At 38.7% G+C, this 27,854-nt stretch overlaps 1 protein-coding gene across 1 annotated transcript; it reads right to left on the reverse strand.

Moving 5' to 3' along the window:
- Positions 1–61: 61 nt before the first annotated feature.
- On the reverse strand, positions 62–27,854 carry LOC105452763. Its single transcript, XM_011694154.1, has 8 exons — positions 25,994–27,854; positions 11,294–11,602; positions 10,841–11,215; positions 8,794–8,965; positions 5,896–5,957; positions 5,282–5,414; positions 5,005–5,116; positions 62–4,830 (listed from the first exon to the last, which is right to left on the reverse strand). The coding sequence occupies exons 1-8, from the start codon at positions 26,202–26,204 to the stop codon at positions 4,732–4,734; spliced, it is 1,473 nt and encodes a 490-aa protein (XP_011692456.1). The 5' UTR covers positions 26,205–27,854; the 3' UTR covers positions 62–4,731.

Below are 27,854 nucleotides of genomic sequence, written 5' to 3' on the forward strand. Positions count from 1 at the left end.
ATTCACAGAGCACGCTAAGTTAGTACATGTACAAGGTTTCTTTACAAAAATAATAACAATGTTTTGATGCAACATTGCCGATCGGTAATATCTTTTTTTTTTATTTCTGTTAAAATGCCGTAGTAACTTTCAGAACTCTTAGCCGTTTCCCAAATTAATTGCATGATGTCTTTGGTATGTTAACGTCGGACAGCACATTATGGATGGTTTGGTATGTCGGATGTACATATAGATGTAGATACCCGCTTATTATCCATCATCGTCATAAAATGCTCGCGAGAGTGAGCGTCGCACGAAGATTGTCATTTCTAAGAGCCAGCCACCGGAGAGCAACGCGGAATAAAAAAAGGTTGAGAAATACATCTCTCCCTTCGGCAAATCGCGAATTTCAGATAAGATTCCAAGATGGTATAATCCAACAGAGTAAGAAATCAATGGCCGTAATCATTGATGGTGAATATTATTGCTTTGATATTGACTAAACGTTATAACTATAATATTGATCATGTAACGAGCAATATTACACACTACTATTGCAAATTGAAAACGTTTCGGAAAAATATTGTGAATACTGTACTTCAGTTTGTTCTGATTCTCAGCGATTTCGCAGAATTTGTGAGCCAAGATTCTTAACTACGATATTGTGAAAATCGTTGAAAAGTAAAATTTTGGAATAGGGAAAATATATGTCATACATAACGTTACTTTACGATATATTAAAGTCGAGACTCGTAGGTCAAATTTTTGAAAGGACAAGAAGTCTGCATTTACTGAATTTTGCAATAAATTAATTAGTAATTTTGAATAATATAATTTTGCGACCGATCTTTCGCTCGGCTAGAAGAAACCGCGTGACATCATTTAATAGCGTTATTTCATACATCTAAAATTACAGTTAACTCAACATAATTTAAATAATGCTATTTACCTCAGCTACATGGTAAAAGATAATTATTCGATGGTGCGAAGGAAACGGCATTTGTATTATGTTTTTTTTTTGGATGACATTTTGGTGTCGTTATCTCATTATTTGTGTGATCGTCGCGCAGAAATACAATACGCGACGTTGTCTGACGTAATAAAATGTCATCTGATACATTAATTGTACCATTAATCGTTACCCCTCTTAAAGCTGGGTTATCATAGTGCTTCTCATCACTGACGATGACAATTTACAAGATACAAAAATCGTAATAAGGCTCTCGTTTGACTGGCTTGGATGCGGCCGAGTCAGGGAAAAGCGTTAGATTAGTGGAAATACTATAGTGAGCCATCGGGTGACATAGAAAGAGATAGATCTCAAAATGATTTCCTTGCACATATATGCTGCTTTATAAAACTCAGGAGAATTAATGTTAATATTATGTTTGATTTGGAAACGAAAGAAAACATAATATGTGCAAAATGTAAGGACAATTTTACTAATTAGCTATATGTATATGCATATAATTTCATTCAATCAGTTCCAAGGTATTACAGCGAATGTTTTACTAATAAATTTCCTTAGAAACAGCATCAAACGATATACAAAATTAGCAAACGCTATTTTTTTTCTTTTTCCTTTCATGTCGTCCGATGGTTCTGCTTTAAATACGCATTCTGGATTTGGATGTGACACAGTGCACACAATCACACATTCTATTCTCAGCACTCGTTTCGATACTGTGTATTTCATACATTCCTTTTCACAAACAAGTCCTTATTAAATAGTTTTATTGAAATAATAAGAATAATTTCTAATAGTAAACAAATAGTCATAATTACATTAGTTAATAATAATAATAATAATAATAATAGTATACGTATCATTATTATTATTATGTAGTATATAATATATATATAGTAATAATAAATTAGGAACCACGTACAATATGAAATATGGAAAATTAAATTAGAATACATTCTGTTAATGAGGACTATTTATAAATAATAAAAATACCATTTGTATTCGCTTTTATAAATGTTTAGGCCACGCTTTCGTTTCTTACATTAAACTTTTCTCTCTTTCTCTCTAGCTCTACCTTCTTCTTTTGTAGTAAGCAGAAATCTTGAGTAGTTCGAATAAGAGAAAGCCGTTTGTCGTCCTATTATTTAATGTGTCTCAAAGCGACGAGCGACGGGTGGGTGATTAATATGAAAAAGGTGAAACAAAGTATATTTGGAAGCTTTTCTTCTGTGTGTTTTTTTTTTACTCGAGAGTATCTACAAATATACAAATTACTATTGAATCGTCGTTCAATGTCTTCAGTATCTTTTCCGTCTCCCCCGTTAGGTATGTTCTTTCAACGAATTATAGAATTATAAAAATATGCATTTTGGTTTTTCTTTTTTTTTTTTCTTTTGAAGCGCAGTGCGCATGGTACGATGAGGTATCAGGCTGATGGAAAGTAGTACAGCGTAATACGAAAACGTTGCTTTTTCTTAAATAATATTAATATATAGTTTACGACCCGGGATTCTTTTAACGTAAAAATAATTTATTATTTACAAGAAGCTGAGACAAAATGGATAAGGAGGCCCAGCTTCCTACACGATGCAATATCTCCAAATATATATATATTCCACTCTATTGCAATTGTTAACATTTATGCTATATAAATTATAAACCGGCAATCTTTTTTGGAAAGATTCGAGTAGACAAAGTGGGACGTGAGAAAAAATCATAATTCTGGTTGCAATTGTGCACGTAATCGGAGACCGAGCCTTTTATCTAAATAAATAAATAACGAAACAAGAGAGAACGATGCATGATCAATATAATTTAATATTAGACAATATAGCAGTTTTCTTGATTTTGCCAAACAGTTTAACAATGTCGGCATGTTACTCCTTTATTTTTACGTATGAGACGAATATTAAATGAGAAATGATAATTAATCGAAATTAATATCCGAAATGACATATATACGTACATCATTCCGTATTAATTTCATTGCTTTTGGAATCGAGATAAATAGGACAAAAAAGTTGCTAGAAATTCTTTGAATTTCATACTCAACATTCACCCATGTAAAACGGATGACGTTATTTAGTTTCGCAGTTCTTCATCATGAAATTACGCGAATTACGAGCTGCGCTTACAATGTCACTGAATTTATTGTTCTACTGTATTTGTTTTTTTTTTTCTATATTTCGTAATATAATAGCTAACGACGCTTTGCAATTCTGCCGTTTTTTTTTTAATTATTTTTATCGCTTGCAATTACAGATATGGAAACGAAAATTGATTCACTATAAGTACGTCATTTTTTTTGTGTGCCTAAGATTTGGTAAACGATATTTCGCGTTACAGGAGCAAAACGTCTTGAGAAAATATTTGTCAATATATAACAGTACAACGCCGGATGGCGATCTGACGTCAATAGACTTTCTAACCGATTAGTAATAAATAGCATCTCTATTTTTAGCGGCAAAATGTACTTCATATGTGCTTATAGGGAACTATTGCTTTCTGGTAAGACATCGGATTTAATCTAGATTTTAAATCTTAGATACTTCTACGTAAGACACATATGTTCATCAACCCTTTGATACTAATGGTACGTTCAATCGCGTTCGCGAACATTCTTTGGAAGAGCCTAAGTGAAAGTGTAAATGCAAGTTACCGGATCTAATCGCGACGTATTAGACCTCTGCGAACGGGAACGTGAGATATCGTGAGAACGTTATTTAGGTTTATCATCCGAAGGATTAAAGTCTTTCACAAATAACAGAGTTAGAATCGAGTGTGGGTATAGCATACGTACCAAGGATCAAAGGTTTTATTACCTTGTCTACTATCAGCGCTCTTTACAGCTATTGATTTCGTGTTTTACAAGATTTTTCGTCACTAGCGTGTGTCAGCGTCCTGCGCTCGTAACACGGTTAGCAATTGGACGACGCTCATCGCGAATTTTAATGAGAGAAATAGACGGACAATTTTCTCTCTCTCTCTCTCTCTCTCTTTCTCTTTTCTCTATTTGATCTTTCTTTGATCAGGTGTACCACAACTATTTGCTTTCTTACAAACGAGAGTAGAAAGGCACTACTTTGCAACTGATGCGTGTATTATTTTCTCTTTCTTTTTTTTTTGTTCTTCGTTGATGAGTGATGACAGTGAGACGCGATACTATACAAACGTTTGCGTAAAAACCAACATTCAATGGTCGCGAATCTGTCACTTTCACAGAAGAATCCTACGGAAATGCGTTTCTCGTCCTCGAACGTCACATCATTATTCATGCGAAGACCTGTTCCATTTTTTTTTTAAATAGATTTTTCGGACGAAAGATTTATTTCTTCGCGAATCGTTCGTTCGAGATGGTTCGTTTAGAGGGAATTACACGATAATCGACGAGCGTCAAACGTCCCTTCGATCAAACGGAGGACACGAGTGCGACAGTACGGGAATGTCTTGACGATAACGATACAGCAATCGAAGAGAGCCGGACATCGTCGTGCCGGTATACGTGTCATTAGCTCAGAAATGTACTCGATTTTTGCGTACGTTTCTTCATCACCGTGTTTAGGATGGTCGCTGAATCGCTCGCTGAATCGAACACAGTTGGATTATTTCCCAATGAGTTCGCTAAATAAAGGCTACTAAAGGCCGCTGCTTGTCCCTCGAGATATCTCAGACTACCTTCAGCTAATCGAGTGGTTTATTCGACGATCCTTCGCACGACTCGAGTACCGCCGATAACGAATCCTCGCGGCAAAACGTTGTATATGGACGACGCGTCACGTAGTTCGCTATTGGCTCGAGTGCTTGTTCTCGCTGATGGATGCCATCCTCATCGACTCCGTTTCTGGACAATTCCAGTTGGGCATTCTCGTTTGCTCTATCGTCGCCTAAGTGAAGATATTTCGAACGATGCATTATTATTATTATTATTATTATTATTGTTATTTATTACGTTACAACTTTGCTTTGCGAATTTGTCAGAGAATCTGCACTTTGTATGCACTTCGATCTGGCGTTAATATTTCGATACAGCCACGTGATACAAGCTTCATCGAGCTTACCGAGCTGTTAGAATTCTTGGCCATGAAGATCATAAGAGAGCGGCTGCGGTTGCTAAACGGCCTCAGCTCCGGATCTCGGCCAGGACCATCCACCGTGTCGACGCAGTTATTGCTGCAACGAGAAGGAAAAAAGTCGAATGTAATATTTGCCGTGCGTCTGTGAAGAATCTGCACGGACAAGGGTTGCGAAGACTCCTTCGAGGAGCCAAAGTTACGAACCCGAGTTCCTGCTACAAAAATGAAATAACGATAATAAATATAGTAGACGATCAATTACCTCGACCGTAATTCCTTCTGTTTTCGCTTACAATGGATGTAAGCCGTTATACAAATGATAACGACGAGGAATACTGCTATTGTGGCACCACCGGCGATGCTGGCTGTCTCCAACATTACTCGTTGACGTGAAGCTGTCAAGGAGAAAGCCATTTTTATTTCCCACTTTGTTGAATAATACATTCGAAAGAGGAGTAAATTAATTGCGATATTTCAATAACTTTGGCGCATTTAATTATGTGTTAATATAGAAAAAAAATTCAGAAAATTCCAGGGCATGTAGTTTTTTTATTTTCATTATAAACTTTGTTAAATATAACTTTGATAAAAATATAATATTTTTGTCTAGAAATTGTAGTTTATTAATATATAATAAATTGAATTAATAATATTAAATTAATTAGATTAATTTAATATTATTAATTCAATTAATTTCGGCTTGAATGTTTGCATACACCATATTATTCTACTTTTGTTAATAACTGCGATACAACTAGTCAGAGTGAAATTTGATCTTTATTTGTGATATAGTGTTGAAAACTTTCAAAAACTGTTCTCATATCGCATCGCCAAAGTTATCAGATGTTATTCTTTGAGAGCAGCAAGTCTACTTACGTAAATAGGAACCATCCAAATCTTTAAACTCGCATCTTTGCCCGATATATCCATTGGCGCATCTGCGAAGCAAAATATCACAAATAATTACATTAATTGAAGAAACATCACGAATGTAGAGTTCGCGCGTTTAACCGTTCTCTTTTTGTTTCATAATTTAAATAATGGGAAAATGGTCGATTAGTGAATATATAATTAGGCTTAATTACAAGCCTAAATTATTGAGCTTAATTATAAGAAAGGATTAAAAGAATTGTTAGTCGAGTGAGCAAATTGGTTTCAATCAAGCGCGTGATTGTGTGATAACTAAAACGTTCTCATAATGAATTTTGTTAAACGGTACTCAAATATTAATCTTTGCCAGACGATATAATTAATCGAGTAAGATTAAAAGAAAATCAAATATTTACATTCGTATTATATACACGAATGTGCTTTGAATAAACCAATATAGCCATCCCGGATAATGGCATGTATTTGAACAAATTTCTAATAAATTATATAAATCATATCATTTCTTAACACACAATGGAAAACCTTTAATATTGTTCTTAGTAGTTAAATTTTTCTGTAATATTTAAGTAGAAACAATTGGTCGCTTAGTTACACACACAGTTAATAGCACAGATCACGTTACTTTTGCGAAAGAAGGAAAAAATCGTATAATCTCATTGCGAATTCACAATAACATTGTCGGAAGAATATTAATGTTCTCGATTGTGCGCAACAATTATTCATTGTATTATCCCTTTAGTTTTTTTTTTCACAAAGGTGGCATTGATCGATTACGATAATCCTTCGTTCACGTTTTAGAATTTACTTTAAGATTATCAACTGACGATCGTTATTCTTCCGATATATCTCCTTACCGCTCAACTCGATCGCAATTTCACGCGTTACTGCTCGTAAAGAAAAAACAACTTGGCTGGTATTCATAGTCCGATCTTATATTCAAGATCGTGTCTTAAGTACGATCTTGAGACTCGCTTTACAGTCATTTCATTGGCTAGATGGAATCTTAAAACAGCTCATGACCTAACTCAAATTGAATCTAAAAAAGAACTACGAATATCGCTCTTAAAATTGCAAATGTAAAATTTAATTTTAAGATTTAGTCGTATTCGATCTTTTCTAATTTTGTTTGAATTTTCGCAGTCTCGATCAGGTTTTCATTTAATTTTAAGATTAAAAAGAGATTAATCTCTCTCTCTTCGTCAGTCTTGACATGAAATTGCGAAGATATAACTATACAAATAATCTTTCCTATGATCGCATGCGAAACCACTTCTTTCGTTTCTACTGGCCAAAAGTCTTGTTACTTTTTTCGAGGAAATTTAAAGACGGGTTTTATGTGTAAATTTACACATAATTGTTAAATTTATACGTTAAATTGTAACACACATATCTAAACAATGTATTGAATCGTTTTGTTTGATTCTCTTCGGTCAGGTAAATTCATTATTCAGCCCATAAACAACTTTCTAGCTTTCTCAACAATAAACTTGCCAAGTAGATTTTGACGGTCTCTAGATTTTCTAATTTTTCTCACCTAGAGAATTTGTACCGATCGAAAAAAATAGCATTCTAATGTCTGGGGAATATAATAGAATATTTTAATAAAAAGGCAGGATGTTTTATACAAAGCTTCAAGAACTTTTTTGGCCGTTAGTCAAAGAAATAAAAGGTTTGGGACGCACAATTTCAATGAGTATGCACCTCGACCAGAGGGCCTCTACTCTCGAAAAATTTTGCATACGAAAATGTACGAAAATACTATTTGTATTTATTACGTATACGGTAGATTTCCCTAATATTTTCACATGCAAAATTTCTCGAAAATAAGACCCCAGTACTAAATCAATTTTCAAAGTCTTGACATTTCATTAAAACGAATGATGTCTATATTTCATGTTGCTTTGTGTGTTTCAGTTATAAAATAAATCCATTTTTCTTAGGAACAGGATTATAGCACAACTAATACATTTAATCTTTTCAATCTTTCAAGTCATTTGATGTTTGTACGTTTTTATAGGCTTTTCTTTTATTGCTAGACTGCATTCAATAAAATCTGCCACGCGGCACTTAAAAATTCACGGGAAAATGTGACTGTTAGATTAATTCAAATCGGACGCGACAAGCGCGAGATGAGAGGCGGACGACTCGATTCAAGCGGCAGATCGCGGTCGACAAAGCAAACACCGTGGGAAATGGTAAGGTTGAGTGAGCACGATGTGCTCCGCACTCCTCGATGCTATTCCGATGTTAATCCGATTACTTGATAGACCTTTTTTCCCGTCTCTCTCGCGATATTTAAATTCAACTCCGCTCGACGCTTCCAGCATTAATCTCGCGAATGCATCGAATCGTCGTCGAGCGATAGTTTAGTCGAATTCGTCGTAAGAGAAAACGAAAAAAAAACAAAATCAAGAGAAAACGTCGATGAAGTTGGTCGAAAAGTGCTGGTGGCATTCGGGGAAAACACTCGTCGAACACAATTCGACAGGAATTTCAGCGTACGTGCTGAGGTCGCGTAGTCACAGATTAACGGCTGAACAACACGACGCGAGTTCAGTGATGCCGGCTCTCTCCCTCTGGGTGGTTCTTTCGCCCGGAACCGCCACGATTGTTCGTGACCGCGTCTCGCACAGTGAGGCGTCCGATGGAGGCCCGGAGCTCACAATACTCCCGTACGCGTTCTCGCATAAATATCAAGACATTTTTCCGAAGGATTCCGATTGTCGTGTCACACAGCGTACGCGGAAATTTCTGCCACGGAAAATCCGCAGATGGACACGCATTTCACGTGATTTTACTGCCGCTCGACGACGGTCGAATGGAAATTGGGCGTGCGCATATTTCGAAGTTTCAAAAGGAAGGACAGGAATCTCGTATACTTACAGACAGTTGTACAGGAGGGAGTCGACAATTTTTACGGTGAAACACGTGGCGCCGTTCAAGCAATACCACTCTGCGTAATCCGGTGGACACGTGTACATGTGGAATGTGATATTCGGCCGATCCGTCGGCGTCGGGGGCCTTGGTTTTGGCGTTGAACGTGATGAGCAAGCGTCTGCAGATAAAATATATAACAATTGATATAGGTATACAATTGACTAGATCCTTCTTTTTTTTTTTAATTTACGCGTCGCGTCGCGATGACCGCTTTCATCTTTCGCGCATGCCAATAGATCAGTTTCACCAGAGACGATTTCAAGTTTAACAATTTTAAGTCTTGCCCACTTCAAAAGTATTATATGTCGTGTATACAATAATTAGTTTATTTCTTTCATTATTATTGTTATTACTAGAGAAATTCTCGTTTCGCATTGCACGTAGATAATCAGTTGTTATCGGAGATAATTAATGACTGATGATCATATATAAGCGTTCGGTCCCATTATCGAGATGAGAGGAGAGAGCGAGTGAATAACCGGATAAACTACTAAGGCGCTTCAGGAATTTTGTCGGTTTTTCCAGGTTCGTTGAACACAATGGATGGGGTCGTGCTTCTTCCTCGCTCGTCTACTCACACCCTCGCTTTTTTTCCAAACATCTACGCACGCGGCACCGGCGGCGGTGGCCACCCTAGCGAAGAGGAGAGGTAAGGAGAGGTAAGGTGAGGTGAGGTGAAAGGAGAGGGTGAGATGAGGTGAGGTGAGGTAAGATGAGGTGAGGTGAGGTAAGATGAGGTGAGGTGAGGCGAGATGAAGTGAGGTGAGGTGAGGTGAGGTGAGGTGAGGTGAGGTGAGGTGAGGTGAGGTGAGGTGAGGCGAGGCGAAGCAAGGCGAGGTGAAGCGAGGGAGGGGGATGAGAGCGCGTGCATCTCGCAGGCGCGAGACTGTACACAAAGCTGCAAAGTACAGCTAAGGCGGCAATGGTTGCATCTGTCCCGCGCGTGGCTGCTGTCCGTCACCTGTTGTAATTTTACAATCTGCCGTTTCCACACCCCGACAAAGCTTCACGCTCCGTACGCTTCAGTTTATCGAGCAGGCGCGGCGTTTTATCTTTTCCTCATGAGAAACTCGCGTGCGTTCTCTCCCTCTCTCTCTCTCTATTTCAATTTTATCTGTAGTAAATAAGCAACTAAAAGTTATCTTTAAATTTTACAATTGTCTCGTTACATCATTGTCATTCGGTTAATGATTCAGATTTATCGGTTGTACCTTCAGTCGCTTCTACGCGCCTACTTCGCTTCATCTTTCACGGTACATCGAGAGATAGATACGCGAGTGCAGATGTGTGCGGGGAAGATAACCGTGTTTGACAGGCATACGCCAAAGTTGGCGGAGGGCCTTTGTAATTGCAGCGCGACGCGAGAGGCGTGAGGAACAGGGAAACGGATAACGATACTCCCAACGTCGATTATCTCGACGGTTTTACGCCGGGACCAGGTGCAACGTGACTCGCGAGTACTATTACATTACACATATTTGCTCGTATCGTCTGGCATAAGTCGCGCATAAAATGAGCGCTTTGTCGCGAGGGCGAAGGCTCCGCTCGGCGCACGGAAATATTTTGTACGGCAGCACTTTTGTCCGCCTTGCCCGCAAGAAAAAAGGAAGGGAAAAAAGAGAAAAAAAAGAAGAGAGAAAGAGAGAGAGAGAAAGAGAAAAACGACAGATTGTAAGATTGTGGCGCAACGAGCGTAACAAGTGGCGAAGAACGCAACACGGGCGACTGATTCACCGTGTAATGCGAAACGATAATTTATCCTCTTTAAGTACACGCTATTTCCATGGGCGTTTCTCTTTCTTCCTTCTTGGTCGTTGTTCCCGATAAATACGGGCGACCGCCAAATTGTAACGTGGCTTATAAATGCAAATACGGAGTATATAAGCGCAATTTAAGGATGTACTGTAAAATTTAACTCGCTCCTTTAAGCCGCGCGTCTGTCTTACATACGATACGCGTACACGACGAGTATAATGTGCGTGCCAATACCAACCTGCTATACCGAAGAGAGTGTAGGAAAGAAGTAGTATAGTCGTGAGGTAAGGCGGAATTTTGCATCCTCTCGCCATGGCAGTGACGACAGAGGGGTTAGCGACGGCGGTGGTCGCGATAGGCGAGGTTCGTGCGAGAGGATGGACGGAGGTCGTCGTCTCGGTTCGATGGACCCCGTTGACTTCGGCGTCAACATCGCCGCCGCTTCCGCGAGACCGCCGATCGTAGAACCGATGAAGGCGAGGATGGAGACGTTCGTGACACATCTTATCGTCCTCCTTCTCCACCTCGTCGTTGTCGTCATCGTCATCGTTGTCGTCGTCGTCGTCATCGTCGTCGTCGTCGTCGTCGTCGTCATCGTCCTCCTCCTCGTCGTCGTTCCCGTTGTTCTCGTCGTCGGCCTCGTCTCGGTCGTTATCGCTGCCGCCGCTGCCGTCGTCGCTGCCGTTATCGCTGCCCTCGCCATCGCTGCCCCCGTCATCGATGTCCCTTCGATGGTGGTATCGTTGACGCGACGAAGCTGCGTGACGATGGCTGTGACAACGGAGATGGCAGAGGTAGGGCGGCGCGTGATAGCGGCGACCGGCGACGCCGCTGTCGTCGCAGGGGACCTCGCTCCTCGTCACCGACGAGCTAATCGCCTCGACTGATATCCCACCCGCCTCGCGGCATCCTCTATCGTTGACCTCTCCTTCTTGCGTTTCCTCGGCAGCGCGGGCGACACCACCTGGGCCCGAACTCCGGCGCACGTGCCGCCGCTTCCCTGAAACCAGATACCCGTCCGGGCGGCCGTTTATAATGTGTTTTATCTCGGGTGAAGAACTTCGGGATCTAGCGAACCCCACCAACCAGGCCCCACCGGGCCCACCAGGCCCGATGACAAGCAGCAGGACGGGGACGGCTGTTGGGCCGCGGTAGGATCATCGGATTCGCTTTTCAAAATAGAGTGGGTTTTTTTTTTTTTCAATTCGATCGCTTGCTGTCGCTTTTATCGTCGGTTTGCATGGATTTTTTCAGAGTAAAAATTATGCGCAAGAAAATGATAGAAAACGAGAGAAAGAGAAAAAATAAAAATAAATCAATTAAAAAACCGTGTAATTTTTCTTATATTATATACTACATAGTTTTAACTTGCATACGATAAAACCAAATATGCAACATCAATGCGATGCATTTGCAGAAGGTATATAATAAGCGAACGGTATCGGTTTGACAAATTTCAATCGAAGGAGATACCGAGCCTTGAAAAAAAATGAATTCAAGAGGAGTCATTGACAACGATGAGTCGTGCACTTTAGCGGAATTCGATACGTGCCAAACTGTACGCAGATATCGCAGAAAAACTAGGCGTGCATTACTCAACCGTTTCCCGTCACCTGCGAGCCATTGAGAAAGTGAAAAAGCTAACTAACGGAAAGGAAATACCGCATGCCGATTGGAAGTTGGCAATTCTCTCTTCTCGCACGAAACAAAAGGGATGCCTTTTTCTTTGCACAGGATTGTAATGTGTGACGAAAAATGGATTCTACGACAATCCGCTCAATGGCTTGCTGACAAAGCGCATACCGAAACGAACTCTTCACCTAAGAAAGATTACGGTGACTGTTGGCGCGGTTTACAGATGGTTTACGAATCCATCATTTTTTTCCTCAAACGGAGCATCTAGACATAGAAATATTGCGCAAGAAAATGTAATAAAAAGTAATACACGAGCCGACTTGCATCAGTTGACACATGTTATATTGCTTCGTGACAACTATTCGATTACTCATCGTCGCGTCGCAACAACAGTTATAATTATCGAATCGATTATAATGGTGAATCTTTATTTATTATTTCAGTCGAAGGCTTTGAGGGATTTATTGCACCCAAAAAATTCAGATTTAGTGAAGATGTAAACGCGTTTCTATTTTTGGGAAAAGCGCGTTGCTTTTGCTGACTTCTTTTAATTAATAAAATTTATTTTAATAAGCAAGGCTACTACAATTTAAACTATTTAAAGCTTCACTAAAAAATCGCGCATTATGTGTGCGATACCTAATAGTGTTCGGAATAATAATATTAGTAGTATTTGCAACGATAAACAGGGATTACTAATTTCAAATCTCAATTCTTCCAAATCAATGCACAAATGTTGACTAACGAATGACAACTAAATGATTAATTATCGATGTTTCATAAACATTTTAATAATTGATAAATTTATACGTGCTGCAGTATATTGGTAATTAAGTAAAATGGTATACACATATTGTTTTTGCACGCAAAGATGTAATAGAAATAAAAAAAAAATAAACATATTTTACACTTTTCGCAGAAACAATGTGAGCATACTAGATTATGTATGTAGATATACATTAATGGACTTGAAATACAATTATAGCTAATATGTATGACCTTGTTCCAATAAACACGTAGTGATTGCCATGAACGCGGGAAGTAAATAAGATCCGATTTGCTTGTTTTATCCCTAAAAAGATTGTAAAAGACGCGAGCGTGTGTACACAGCCGACGTCGGTATTATCCCCCCGGAGTTACAATTAAGTAGAAAGTCAAAGCAATCGGATCTAAAGCACCGTCGACGGCGGCGACGCACCTTTTCTCGAGGAATCTTATCGCAACGCCACGTGCTTCCATCGTGATTCATCCCGCCTTTAATTTACGACGGACGACGATACGGACTGTGTAAATAATAGATGTGCCGCGTGTGTTGCAACCTTTGTCATTAGGCAGAAAAAAAAACTATTGAAATGATTTTTTTTTCTAAGTGTCACACACACATACACACGCGCGACGCCGTTACTCGCCGACATGCACGAGTGCGAAATCCTCTACGTCAAAGTGTGCATGACGTCAATCGCCGTTCAAATATTCAACCGTGCGACTAGTCACTGTGTGTGTGTGTGTGTGTGTGTGTGTGTGTGTGTGTTGTCGATACTTTTCACGATTCCTTTCAAGGTCCGATACCAGATCGAAAGCGACTCGGGGAGAGGACGTCCCCGCGGCGGTCGGTCGGGGTACATTATAAATGAATTAATGCGCGCGGGATATCCGGTATGCGGTTGCGAATACACACCGTTTACCGCGATATCTCCGTTATCTCGGAGCCCTCGCGGCTCCGCCCGCCGCGGCGCGCCGATCGCGGAGAGCAATTTCTCACGTCACGAAATAAACGAGTGAAAACGACGAGCGTTTTACACGTAACGTTACGTTTTTTTTTCCCCCCGCGGAGTGTGCCTCACGCACGCCCGCCGCCTCCATTCGGGAGGAAACGGACGGACGAACGGCGACGAGGAGGGAAGGAGAGCGAAGCATAAAGCGCGCGCGATGGTCCTAACCAGCGGTGACTTTAAGTACGACCCACGTTCCTTCTATAATAATTGGCCATTTCCCTGGCCGGCCGTGTCGCCTCCCGGAGCTCAAGTTTCTCCTCGTTTCGACCGACTGGTGAAATAATTCTTAACGCGAATCGCGAATCGCCTTGAATTTAGGTTATTTTCTAATTGCATGCTTTTCAGCGCAACGTCCGCTCACGCTTGCTCAGACTCGCGTGCGCCTCCAGCCTCGAGCGGCGCTCGTACTATTATTTTAACGAAGTAACATGCGATTCTTATTTCTTGCTCACTTCCATCTCAAAAAAGTATTCATCTCAACTTAGGATAATTAAAAAAAAAAAATTAAATTAATAACCTAGTTCAACAACGCGAATAAGGGATCGAGCCAGAGTACTGAAAAATATATCATGTTGCATCGTTGGATAGTGATTTTCGGGACTCTTAAAGACAGCAACATACATGTGAGAAATCTTGGGTGTGCCTTGGAGTCACGTGTCTTTTGAAAGCTGCTGCAGCTACCGATAGACGAAGAAAGAAAGATGGAAGAGAGAGAGAGAGAGAGAGAGAGGGGAAGCGGAAATTTTCCGGATAGAGAAGGGTCCCGAATAGGCAGCGAGACCGGTCCGGCACCAGCTGCGACTCGTCCAAACACGGAAATTTATAAGTTCCCGAGAGATATGTCGACGAAGAAACAAGAACGTTCTCCCGCGTGCTTTACCATGCTTGGCTGTAGCTGAAGTGGCGAGCTCTCGTCGAGCTCGTAACTTTGAGCACACGGAGACGCGATCGAAAAACACACGAGTCTCGAAGATAAAATTTGCGGCGAAGTGTGTCGCGCAAAGTTTTTGAAGTTACAAGGCAGAAAAACGCGCAGCCGGTTTCTGCCAGATGGCCGACGGATCTACGTCTAACGATACCATCGACAGAAATCGCCGGATCGGAAGTGATCCGTAATTGCCATTCGGTTATTATCGCTTTTCACGCTACGTTAATCCGTATCTCGATCGAGCATCGTTCGCGCTAGCCGGAAGAAAACGATCATTCGTCGCCTCCCTGATTTCCGCGTGATTTTGACAAATGCATGTTTGCGTAGCAAAAATTCCCCCTTAAAAAAAAAAGAGGACACGGAGAAGTTCCCCCTTCCAAAAAGAATAATACAAAACATATTTTTATCCTCGAAGATTATTCAAATCTTTCTCTCTCTCTCTCTTTCTCTCTTTTTCTTCTTCCTCGAAAAGGGATAGTAATCGAGACGCGTATCGAGAGGAATGGAAGGGTCGTGCCGATCGATGGTATCGATAAAAAAGCAACGCGCGCTCTCGATAATATAATGCTGGACTAGAGCAGGACGTATCTTTTCCACTCGATAGAGCTCGGGGGCACTCATAGGCGGGGCCATGTGTCTAAAGAAGACGGGATCGCACATGTCCACCTCGTCCACCTCGGGTATTCATGTCGGTATTCATGGCGAGCAGCTGCCGAATGCACTTCAACGCCATTACCTGCTTTTCGCAACGCTCGCATCGCGAGACGATTATGTCCTCCGGCCGGCCCCGGCACGCGCGCGCCCGCTCTCTTTTACCACCCCTTTTTTTTTTATGTAGGTATACCACTGGTAATAATATCGTTTTGCAACGTGTCACACACGTCGATTAGCCCTCCGCGATATTGTTTCGCGATTTTCGGTCGAAATTAAAGGTAAAACGACTGCGATAAAGAACGATCGTGGAACGCGCAATTTCCTTCACGAGACACATGTGTCGCGTTGTGGTCTGTTGTGTGAAAACGTGATCGTCGCTGATGATTGGAAAAATCGTCTTCCTCCCACGAAAGAGAGAGAGAGAGAGAGAGAGAGAGAGAATCCCGCATATTTGAAAAATATCATCAGACACTCAGAATAATTGGTATTCGAGAGCAAAAATTAAGTAACTTAACGAACGAGAGAGGAGATATACGGTGCAATTAATTGTAAATGCATTTTTAAATTGTAAATGCTGTTATTTAGATATCATTGGAATATTATTTTCAATATTTTTCATGTACGTTTATTGTAGTTAAATGATGTAAAACGAAAAAAACTGGGCAAGATTGACGAATCGCTGAAAATGTATAAGCGATACGTCATTCACATTCGCGATTGCGTCAAAGCCGGTTACTGCGCGGTAATTACTTCCGGATTTCACTATATTCTCACGCAAATGTTCCTGCCCGCCGCATACGGTATTAAATCCGAAAGCTGAAAACATGCCATTCAATAAATCGAATCAAAGTTTTTCACGAAAGTGGACCTCAGTGGGATTTCAAATCTTGTCATATACGTGTCCACCTCCCTCTTCCCTCTCCCTCTCAACTCCCTCTCAAAAAGAGAGAAAAGAAAAAAGAAAAAGATAAGGGAGACAGAGAGAAATACAGAGAGAGAGAGAGAGAGAGAGAGAGAGAAGAGGAAGGAGAAAGGAAAAGGGAGGGATGGAGTAAGGAAGTCTCTTGAAAGTACCGGAAGATTCTTTGGCCATATTTTAAAATCAACTTTGTTCCCCTTAGCAAAATGTCAAAGTATCAACAAATTGCGGATTATAAACAACATAAAAAGAATGAATTATATTGGAAACTAAATTTTAAGAAATAAATAGCTGAAACATTTTTCACAGTCAATTTCGGATAAAGTACGCGCATATCAGTGCATGCATACGTATAACAATTAACAATATTCTACATTCAATACAACAATGTACAAAATCACTAGTATTTTATCGTTAAACAGCTTTATCTTATTTGTTGACAGTGCAAAATTTTAACCTGATAAGCTATCAAAATTTGTCGGCACAAATTCGCAGAATGATAGAATCGATCTCTCAAATTAGTTTTTAACGGCAACAATGCACGAGCGAATTACTTCCGATTGTTATCGCGCTTGTCACAAAATTTCCCCGTTTTCCCTTTTTGGATTTTTCGTCGGCGGTAACATATAATATACAAGGCGGATTTGGAGCAGTCGACTTAACGCGGTGGGCTACGCAAGCTGAGTATCGTTGGCAGCCGGCACATGGTCCGCATCATGCTTTTCGAAGCCGCAGATGGTTCCTCCTGTGCGCGATTATGGTTTTTTTTTGTCGTGCATGCCGCGCCCGCACAGGCGGTAAAACACGTGTACTTCTTCTCGATCATTTTTTTCATCACAAAATTGATCGGTTTTACCTAAAATGTCCACGTATACGCGGACGCGGCGTCGCCTGTCCTGTCATTTGCACGCTACAAAATATATAACGCGGCCGTTTTCGCGCCACTTGCTACATCGCGACTCATCATTCGTAACTTTACTTTCTATCAATATCCAAGTGTTGTAACAAGACGATATTCAATCAAGACTGAATATAAACTCATATTTATTTCACATTTTTATTATATTAATATTTATTATTGTCATTCTCGTTTCTATTTTTAATCGATACGTAAATTATACTATCAATATTAATATCAGTTTAATAATCATTTACAATAATAATAATATCTGTTTAACGATCAAATTTCCCACGAATTTTAATGGACCTTGTAGTCGAGCGTTAAAATTCGACTGATTCGAAGCATCGGTAACTTCAAAGTGATTGCTAATAATAACTTACGATTGGCAAAAAAAAAAACAGCATTCTTTTCTAGGTATTTCAATGATCATCACAAAGCGGAGGGTAATTGTTTCGGTCGAAAGAAAAGAACCACGGAAGAACCAAAACTGATAAACGGGAGTAGCACTCGATGAGACTTTGGTCGGCTGTTGCTACAATAACGAGATAGCCAGCTGTGCTATGGGCGAAAGTAAGATATCCCGGTGCGATGTAGGTAACTTGTCCGTGCTTTCCATTTCAGCTATTTTTCACAATACAAACGATGCAAATGACGGCGATCGCAGTCTCATAAAGCCATCAAATTTCCAATTTCATGTTGGTGTTGCTTCCCGGAATTCCTGTGCTTTTAGGAAAGTCAATTTCTCGTCAGCAGATTTGCCTTTACAAATCGCTTTTGAAAGTAAAGTTTTAATAAAGAAAATGTTAATACTTCGTTTGTAGTTGTTTGCAGTAGCAAATAATCTTGTTTGTATTTCTAAACATAAAAATACAATAATTTGAAGAAATAATCGCATTTGACTTTAAAGTAAAGAAATTTCTCTAATACATTTGATTCAGAATTATGTACGATTGTAATTTTTCCTTAGGTGCAAGTAAATTTTAGGTTCTTAATCTTAAAAATTGTTGATCATCTTCAATAAATTGTTTAAAATATCGTAACTTTTAAATGATGCAATCATAAACAAAAATTCGTTATAAACACTTAACTATAAACAATTTTAAACCAAATGTGAGTAATTTTCTTAATTCAAAGTTTAATTCGTAATTCATTTCTTCAAGCTATGATATTTTTTTTACAGTTAAAATTACAAATAAAATTATTGTTACTAGAAATAAATATAAATATATTAAATAATTTGTAAACTTAAAAAAATAAGAAATAAAAGTTGTTCACCAATAAATCGATGTGAATGAAATTTACAGTTGAACGAAAAACAAAACGAAAAAATTGTGGAAAGGTTTGGTCGGTTAAGCCGCATATCTGCTAGTAGATATTACTGCGGTACAATCAACCTGAGATAATTGGACGGTACAAAGATTAAAGAGAGAACTCCCTAAGAATTCTCTTGATTCTCTGTATAGGACCAAGCAGGAATGTACAGACACAGTATTGTCCTATCTTTCCTAAAGTTTCACAAATCTCCACATTAAATTTTAGTATTTAATTTATTATTTCGTAATAAATAATTTTGCGATTTACCGATTGCCTAGAAACACATTTGTTTTTTTTATATTACATTCCTTTTCTTCGACATTAAATAGTTGTAATATCAAAGCGCAAAATGTTTCAAATTTGTAAAAATATTTAACATTTTTCAATATGTAACGCTATATTCTTATTTACAATAATTTTAATACGTTAACATATTTTTTTATAATTCATTTCATCATATAAACAATAAATAAAAATATTGTCAAAGTAACGATCTTTACAATATGAAACAATCATATATTTAATTTCCAATAATACAATTTTTTAACAGAGAAGTTTATAACTAATATTAAATGAGTGATGTAGAACAATTTAATTTGTAAATAAAAATAAGTGTTATTATAACTGATTAAATATTTTTTAGAGATTATGGTAAATAAATTATTTTAATTCTTTTTGTTGTGAGAGGTTGTTTAAATTTTCTATCTTTAATTTCTCATAAACTTCTTCTAAAATAACACGATGATCAATCGATAGATATTTGTACGGAAAAAATCTTTGTATTTTCGATAAAATAGAATCTTGGTTTTGAACATATTATCTTCTCATTCTTTCGATCACGCACGAAAACATGTCAACATGTATCAGATAAATTGAGTTTGTATTTTAACTTTAAGACTACATATTATATTTTTATATACACAGACTTTTACACTAAATCTCTCGAACCCAGCCGGATATTTTTGTACGTAACTCTGGCAAAAAGATATATACTTCTCGACAAATTTTTCTTTCACGAGAGAATGCCGACGTCGTCAAAAATAATTATAAAATAAAAATTCAAGTCTACTAAATTGCAAAATGTTTAAATAAGGAGAAATTCCCAAGAATGCTAACGAATTAAAAAGTTTTTGCCATAGTTTCACTACATTGTATTCCTGGAGGTACTATATAGGCGAACTGTCACGTTTATTAGGAATACCGAGACTTAAGCCGAATATTGATTCTCAATAAAATCGAAATGGGTAGGTGGTGCGTGCGAATACGGAAGCCTGGAAGCCTGAAAAATGTAGGAATTTTCTAGCAGTTGAGAGTTGAGGCACCATAGCCCGCTGTGCGAAGGATTCACGCGATAATGGAAATGAAAACGAAGGGTTCGAGAATTTTTATAATGGCACGTACGTTCCATTCAAATTCAAAACACAGCCAACAATGAAAGATCGGTAGAACGTTGCATTTCTTTTTCTCCGAGACAAAAAAGAATTTTGTAAAATCATGATATTCGATTCTGCAAGAATATGAAAAGTTGTCACAAATTTGTTAGTACAATTTCTTCGATAGTGAAAATAAAAAAAAAGGCACACAAGAATTTTTACATTTTTGGCACGTACAATCCATTCAAAACACAGCCAACAATAAAAGATCGGTATGTTACAGCTTTTGAACGAGAAAATTCTTTTCCTTCCCGAGAGAGAAAAAAAATTTTGTAAAATCATGATATTCGATCTTACAAGAATATGGAACATGTCACAAATTGTTAGTACAATTTCTTCGCAATAATGGAAATGATAAAGAAGAGGTCAAGAATTTTTACATTGGTACGTACAATCCATTCAAAACACAGCCAACAATAAAAGATCGGTATAACGTTATAATTGTTGAACGTTCTTTCACTCGGAGAAAAAAAGAATTTTGCAAAATCATGATATTCGACAAATTAGCATACCTTTCTCTTTTTCGACCTTAACTCACTCTTGACTGACGCTTGCGAAAATTTTATTACGTGTTTACTGCCCGTAACAAATAAAATTGTGATCAATAAAAATGTGAGTATGATGAAATATCATAAAGCGCTTAGCGGAATTTATGGATATAAACCAGGACCAGGGAAAAGAGACACGAGTCGAGCCGTGTCCCAAGCTGAAACGGTTGGTCCCTTAAGGAGGGAGTAAAGAGGCAGGCAGGGGGTGGTCCCGTCCTATGCCACGAAACACCTGGCTTTTCTATGTCTGTCCATACTCTCGCCCTCTATCGTCTCGTGCCTCCCGATCTTTGTCATATTATCCCAAACTGCACCGGCACCCTCCTGTGTGCCCATCCGCCTTCCCCATTGGCGTCCTTGCACATCAAGCGGCTCGTTATGAAGCCGCTATGAAGCAAATATCTACATCCGACAGTACTAGTCAATTAATCCGGCTGACGGATTAATGAAGTGATCGGATTTACTATTACATTTTCTACTCGCTGCGTTTGAATATAATTTAACATTTCATAGAAAAACCGTGTAAATATTTCGTATAAAATAGAGACGATAAAGAGAGAAGAAGAATGACAGACGACGATCGAATGATCCTAATTAATATATCGTTAATCAATGTATAATCGAATTAAGAACAATTATCTTGTATTATTCTTTTAAAATCGATCAAATGGGTTTGCACATATTTATAACATTATTTTTAATATTAAATAATTATTATAATATTCATTTAATATTAGAAAATGTAAAAATAATATATGCATATTTGTTTTATAATCAAAATACCTTTCGAACAGCCGGAAATACTTATAGGCACGTTATATGCCTCGCGTCGGCTCAAACACGATTTCTCGATTGTCGATTACACTGTTACTTGTAGGTTACTTGCTTTTGCATTGGGAAATGCGGGGAGGCAGAGATATGCATATAAATGCGTAGGCGCAGCTCTAAAGAATAACCTTTGAGCGACGAGAACTTGATGAAATCAAGGTCGGTCACGCGATGCTTCGGAAGGATCGATTTAACTGCATGTATGTGCATCTTTATCGATTTATTTATCTGCATACCGAAGCAACCTGCTAAGTTTTAAAAATCAATAAGGATTTTTGCATTGACTTTACGTTATCGTTTAACTATAACGATTAAATACTGAAGATATGTGTCATAGTGATATATATGCAGAATCTACATTCTTATTGTAATTTTTTTTGCAACAACTCCGAATAAAAAGATAAATAAAAGTGATCAATGTTTTATCTGTCTGCCCGAATAATTTAATAACCGGAAAAAGATAAATTATTTGCGTAATTGAACGATGACACATAGTAGAATATTCTAGACAGGAAACTGACGTAAATAGAAGGAAGGTTTAATCATTGATTAAGAGAATCTTTCAAATATATAATCGACATAATCATATGTACATATACTGAACCCCCCTATATCGTTCAATCTTATATGTATACTTATATACGTAGATAACAATCCTAGTTTTTATAATTTTGAACGTTTTCTTTAAAATTTTATATTTGTTTATATTCAAACGTTTCTAAAATATTAGAATTTTGATTCAAGAGTTTCAATTAAAAAAAATTAAAAATTATTTCAAATTATATTCAAAGAAATTTGAATCTTTATATAAATTGTTTAAAAATTTTCAAAAGTAATGTTCTTTTTTAAAAAGATTCATTATTATTAATTTTTCATTCTTATATATATTTTTCGGAGTTAGCTTAATCAAATGACGAAACACAAGAGTGATGTATTTATGGGAGTGCACGCTTCATCAAAAGCTTGATGAAGAGAGTTTAAGCCAATATCAAAATTGTAAAAAATATGAATATTATAGACATTAAAAGGTAATCAATTTCATTTTAATTGTGATAAGAGTAAAATTAATTTCTACTCGAGATAATTAATTAAACTCTAAACTTGGAACTCGCAATTTACTTTGTAATAATTAATCGCCCATCGTAATTACTATATTTTTCAATGATATCTTTATATCTTACAATTCTCTATTTTAATCTTATGCTGGCATATAAATACGTCTCTCTTATTTTCTTTTTAGGATCGGAAACTCGTTCTCTTCTACTTATTACAGTCCGATACGCGCACTGATCTGAATAATCGGTTAACAAGTTTCTCTTCTTGTACTCGTCGCGTTATTTCGATATAAATTAATGCCAGCATTAAACACATGCAATAATTTATGTGCTATCGGGAATAGTTCCACATATATATCTGCGAAAATTTCAAATTATCGTTCGCACGCGCTGGAGTAAAATATTTACATTTCTGTTCATTTTATTATCGAGTTAATCTTGTTAATGTTAGAATGTTCTATTGTAATAAAGGATCAATAGTAATGAAGAATAATATATATATACATTTTATCTTTAATATTTTTAAATATTAAATAATTTAATCTACGTCGTAGTTCCTTATGTTTTTTGAAATGTGCGTCGCTCAAAGGTTATTTTTAACTTATTGTTAAATGATATTATTCACTGACCATTAAAGTTCCGTGGATTAGTAATGAATCGTTCTGGATTAGCAATTTTTAATACATACTTTTATATTTAATTCTTACAAATAATTTTTTCTTTTTAAGAATTAATTTTACTTTTAAAAACCATTAATACGTAGAATAGACAAATAAAATATGATTAATAATTCATTTTAGACTTTTTGTGTTTCGTACGTTATGTATATTCTCTTAATTATCATTAATTTTCTACATACTATATACGTACTGACACAAATATTAGTCATAATATAAATATAGAAAATAAAAATAAACAATACTATACGTGATAACTCGGAAAAGAATAATACAAATCCTGAAATAAACAATTAATAATACTATATGTGATAATTTAATAAATAATGCAGATACTGATAGTAAGATAAGCAAAACAAACACAACTAATCTTGTGCAACTATATTATTTCACGGATACTTTTACTGAGTCAGCAAATTGTCTAATAATTTATAAATCAATTTTTCATAATAAATGCCAACTAAGCCAATTAGTACATTGGCTCATAGAAAATGTTTCTAAATTTATTTTTCTGGTTTCTAATGCATATATACTTTTTTTAACAAAAATATACTAGAAAATATCGCACATTTTTTTTCGAAAGAAACGAACACAAGGAATCCATAATATCTCGAGGAAATAAAAATTTTCCTTTTTTTAAATTTTAATAGTTACGACTATATATGAGAGCGATTATACATACAATTCCAATATATTCCAAAATACGTGATCTAAAATAGGATAATTCTACATAAACAATAAGTAAAAATTATAATTTAAATTTTAATGAGCGAACAGATTTCTTCTCTCAGAATTTTCTCGAAAATAACTAAAACTGTACCAAGTATTCGATCTATTATATAATTTACTATCGCCTTTCGTCTTTTCAATGTAAAACACGATCTAAATAAGAAGATTATAATTACTTTTCAACAATTTTATTTTGTCAAATTAGGAATTGCAGAAAAAACGTGAAAGTATTACTTATTTTAGATGCAGAATTATATTTTTCTTAATATATTATTCTTCCTATACATTCTAATGTTATTTTTCATGTTGCAAACATTTTATATGTAACATTTTCTGATGAATTAAGTGTCTTTATTTATTCGTAAAAATAAAAATTGCTTTTTAAAAATTTTTCAGATTTATGTAGATTCCTTGAAAACGTTTTCGCATGGCAAATTTTTATAACCATTTCTCTTAAATAACAAAACTTTCTACGAAAAATATTTATTTTACAATTTAGACTAATTTCTTTTTGTTATATACACAGAATTATTCCCTTTACAGAATTATTCGATTAAATTACGAATTTTGAAAGATTCTCAGTTTCTTTTCCTTTCTCTCTCTATCCGGCATCTGTCTGCTTGCTGCTGTGTATGCGTAATATACACACAGCACATACAAACGTGAACACATAGAGACATTTGTACATATATGCGTGTCTACATACGTCTCTCCCCGCTTTCTGCGTTAATACGTTTACCGATATATTTATTAAAAAATTATATATTTAATGTAGAGAGAGAGAGAGAGTTTTTAATATTAATATAATCTACTATATCAAATTATATATCTCATTCTTAATATATTTTCTCATTACTCCTTGGATATTCGCGGATATATTTAATATAGTTTTTAATATTAATATAATTTATGTTAAATTATACATCTCATTCTTAATATATTTTTTCTCATTACTCCTCGGATATTCACGATACGATGCACCGGTCATCATCACGCTCTCACACATTCGAATCGGACCGTTTTACTTATTATGTGAGAAAACGCGACGACGGCCGGCGCCGTGTTACATCGCGAGGAGTATCCGAGTAAAGGAAGGTCGAAGAAAAAAAAGAAATGAATCGTTAGACGTATGGGAACACCGTCTCGCACAAGTCACACTACAGCGTCGTCGTCTACGGTCTTGCCTTTTTTATTCTGTCTACTCCGCTCGCTACATACACGTACATTTAACACCGCGCGGTAGAGATCGTGTATACCTCTCTCCTGCCGTACCGATATCTACAAAATTTCCCAGAGATAATAATAACGCATATCTCTGGACAACAATTGTATTGTTAACGACAGCTAAAAGCTGACGATTCGTAAAAATGTTACTCTCGCCGTACCGATATCTACAAAATTTCCCAAAGATAATAATAACGCGTCTCTGGAATAACAATTGTATTGTTAACGACGGCTAAAAAAACGCTGACGTTTTTAAAAATGTTAAAAGATATGAAATCTCGATACGCTTTTCTCTCTACTTTTGCAACACATGCGGCACAATATTAATTACCATGCAACTCTCCTGGCGATTATACTTGTTCTTTCGAAGCGTTTCGACTCGTGCTCCGAATTCAACATTAGAAATATCTTTCGTAGAAAAAAAAAAAGAGCTGCGCGATAGAGGCTGGCTGCGACTAACACTGAGAGAGGTGCGTAAAAAAGTTATAAAAATGCCGGGACAAAAATTCCAGGCGCGTAAGATCAGACGACACCTCCGTTCGTCGGTGTCGGTGTGGAAGTCGCGAGAGAAAGACCGTTTCGCGTCCGGTCTCGAGGGGGGGAGGCCCCCCTCGGGAATGGAAACGTTCGTGCGAAACTGTCGCGGGCACGACTTATGCGACTTGGCGCCGATTAAAGTCGCGATGCGATTAAGTTGTAATTGCATGCGGATGCAGATTGTTAGTCATTATACTCGTGTGTAACAAATTGTGTGTACAATCTCGCACTAACCTGAAAGTCTGTCGATGAAACGTAACATGCCAGTGGTGAAGGATACGTGGTGGGTCGTCGTCGTCGTCGTCGGCGCCGCCGCCGTCGATTCAGCGGCCAAAATTCCATCGGCGATCGGCATTTGTATTTTTCTACCGCTTTTCCTCGGATCCACCAGTCGCGCACTATCCTCGCACTCTTTCCTCGGTCTCCTCTCTTCTCTCGCCGTCATGCCGTCCTCGTCCCACGAGCGTGCACAAGTCAGATGGAAACGGGCGTGCACATCGAAGCGAGATGGAGCGCCCTGGTGCCGCAGCAGAGGAAGGGAGGGGGGGGAGGAGGAACGTGAGTTCAGCCTAACCTGATCTGTCTTTCGCTCGCGCTCTCTCTATTTCACTCGCTGCTGCCTCCTCTTCCTTCTTCCGTTCCGCCACCTTCTCTCCTGTCTCTTCCCCGTAGAGATATACACACGGAAAAATTCGCAACCGATCACTTCGGGTCCACGACGATACACGCAGGTCTCTCCATTATCTTGGGAATATATTTTTTTCTTCTTTGCACAGTTCCCCCCCGTGGATGCGATTCGCTCCGGCACGACGATACGGTGGGCCGGTCGCGTCCGTCCGTCGTTCTCTCGCACACTCGTATTGCGGAATGTGTCTCGCACGCGCCGCAGTGAAAACTCCGCTATCCGCTACAGCGCGGAACAGGCAAACCCGAGCAGCAGCAGCAGCAGCAGCGGCGGCGACGGCCGCGGTCGCGCTCACGCCACGAAGGCACAAGCGAGAAGGCGCGCCCGTAGGGGCTCTGGGGGACAACTGGGTTGTGGACGGAGACGGGTTGGCGGAGGCCCCGAGTTGAGCACGCTCGCGCGCCAAGCGCGACACACAGCCTGGCCTGTCGGGCCCGTCTGTCTGGCTCCTTCGCACACTCTCCGCGCACTCCGGGGGCCACTTCACGCACGTTGACGACGCGCGCTGACGACGATACGGCGCGCTCACCACTCACGTCCCATCGCACGAGTTCTAGATGCCGTTGCGCGGCGGCGGCGGCGGCGGCGCACCGACGGACGGGGTCCGCCACTCCAAAGGAAACTTACGAACGGCCCGAGTGCTTTGACACTGTTACTTCCGAATGGCGCCCGCCTTGTAACCCTGTTCTTTTTTCCCTCTCTCTTGCTCGCTCGCTCTTGCTATCTTTCTCTCGCTTTCCCCGCGTCGCGCCAATATACGTATATATGTTGCGATCAATTTTGGATTCGCTTATATCCTTTCGACAGTCGCGTTCTCCTTTTCTCTCTCCTCGCGCGCGACGACGAAGTATCTCTCTCCTACGCGCTTCCTGGAACCTGATCGGGCTCGTTTAAAGTGCACGACGCGACGCATCCGCATCGAGAACGAGAATCCGACACTATCTCTTTCTCTCTCTCTCTCTCTCTCACTCTCTCCTTCCCGTTGGACGGCAACGCACTATCGTGGTAAACGAGCACGCTGTTGTAACGCTGTCGTTATTATCGTCTCGATCGCCGTTGCCGCATTTGTCTCAGGAACGCTCGTTGACGACGACGTTACCGAACGATGTGTCATCGTGGTTTACTTTAATCAAACGCGAACGATTCTCGCACGAAGTTAAGTCGACTTCTCGAGAGGGGCAGGAGGGGGAATTCGGAGGGGGCCCCGAACGGGCCCTCGTGGACAATCACACACGGCAGTCTTTACCCGACACTGTCAGAGCCAGAGCAAGTCAGAGACGCGCGCGACGACCCCGCTCTGCTACCCGAGTACGAAAGAACAGCCGAGCGACGACTGTCGTGTCCAGTGTTCGTGCGATCCCAGCGAGCGACGTTGTCGGGTCACCCGCGGCGCGCCTGCGATTGGCCGAC

The sequence above is a fragment of the Wasmannia auropunctata genome, unplaced genomic scaffold, assembly GCF_000956235.1.
Source record: "Wasmannia auropunctata unplaced genomic scaffold, wasmannia.A_1.0 LD336026.1, whole genome shotgun sequence".
Classification (NCBI taxonomy): domain Eukaryota; kingdom Metazoa; phylum Arthropoda; class Insecta; order Hymenoptera; family Formicidae; genus Wasmannia; species Wasmannia auropunctata.

Excerpts from the sequence above, each read along its gene's own strand:
- LOC105452763 (XM_011694154.1), bottom strand. The coding sequence starts at position 26,204 with ATGACGGCGAGAGAAGAGAGGAGACCGAGGAAAGAGTGCGAGGATAGT. Across the intron at positions 11,603-25,993 it reads TTTCATCGACAGACTTTCAG|GGAAGCGGCGGCACGTGCGC; the intron begins GTTAGTGCGAGA and ends ATCTGGTTTCAG. Across the intron at positions 5,958-8,793 it reads TCCCTCCTGTACAACTGTCT|ATGCGCCAATGGATATATCG; the intron begins GTAAGTATACGA and ends TTTGCTTCGCAG.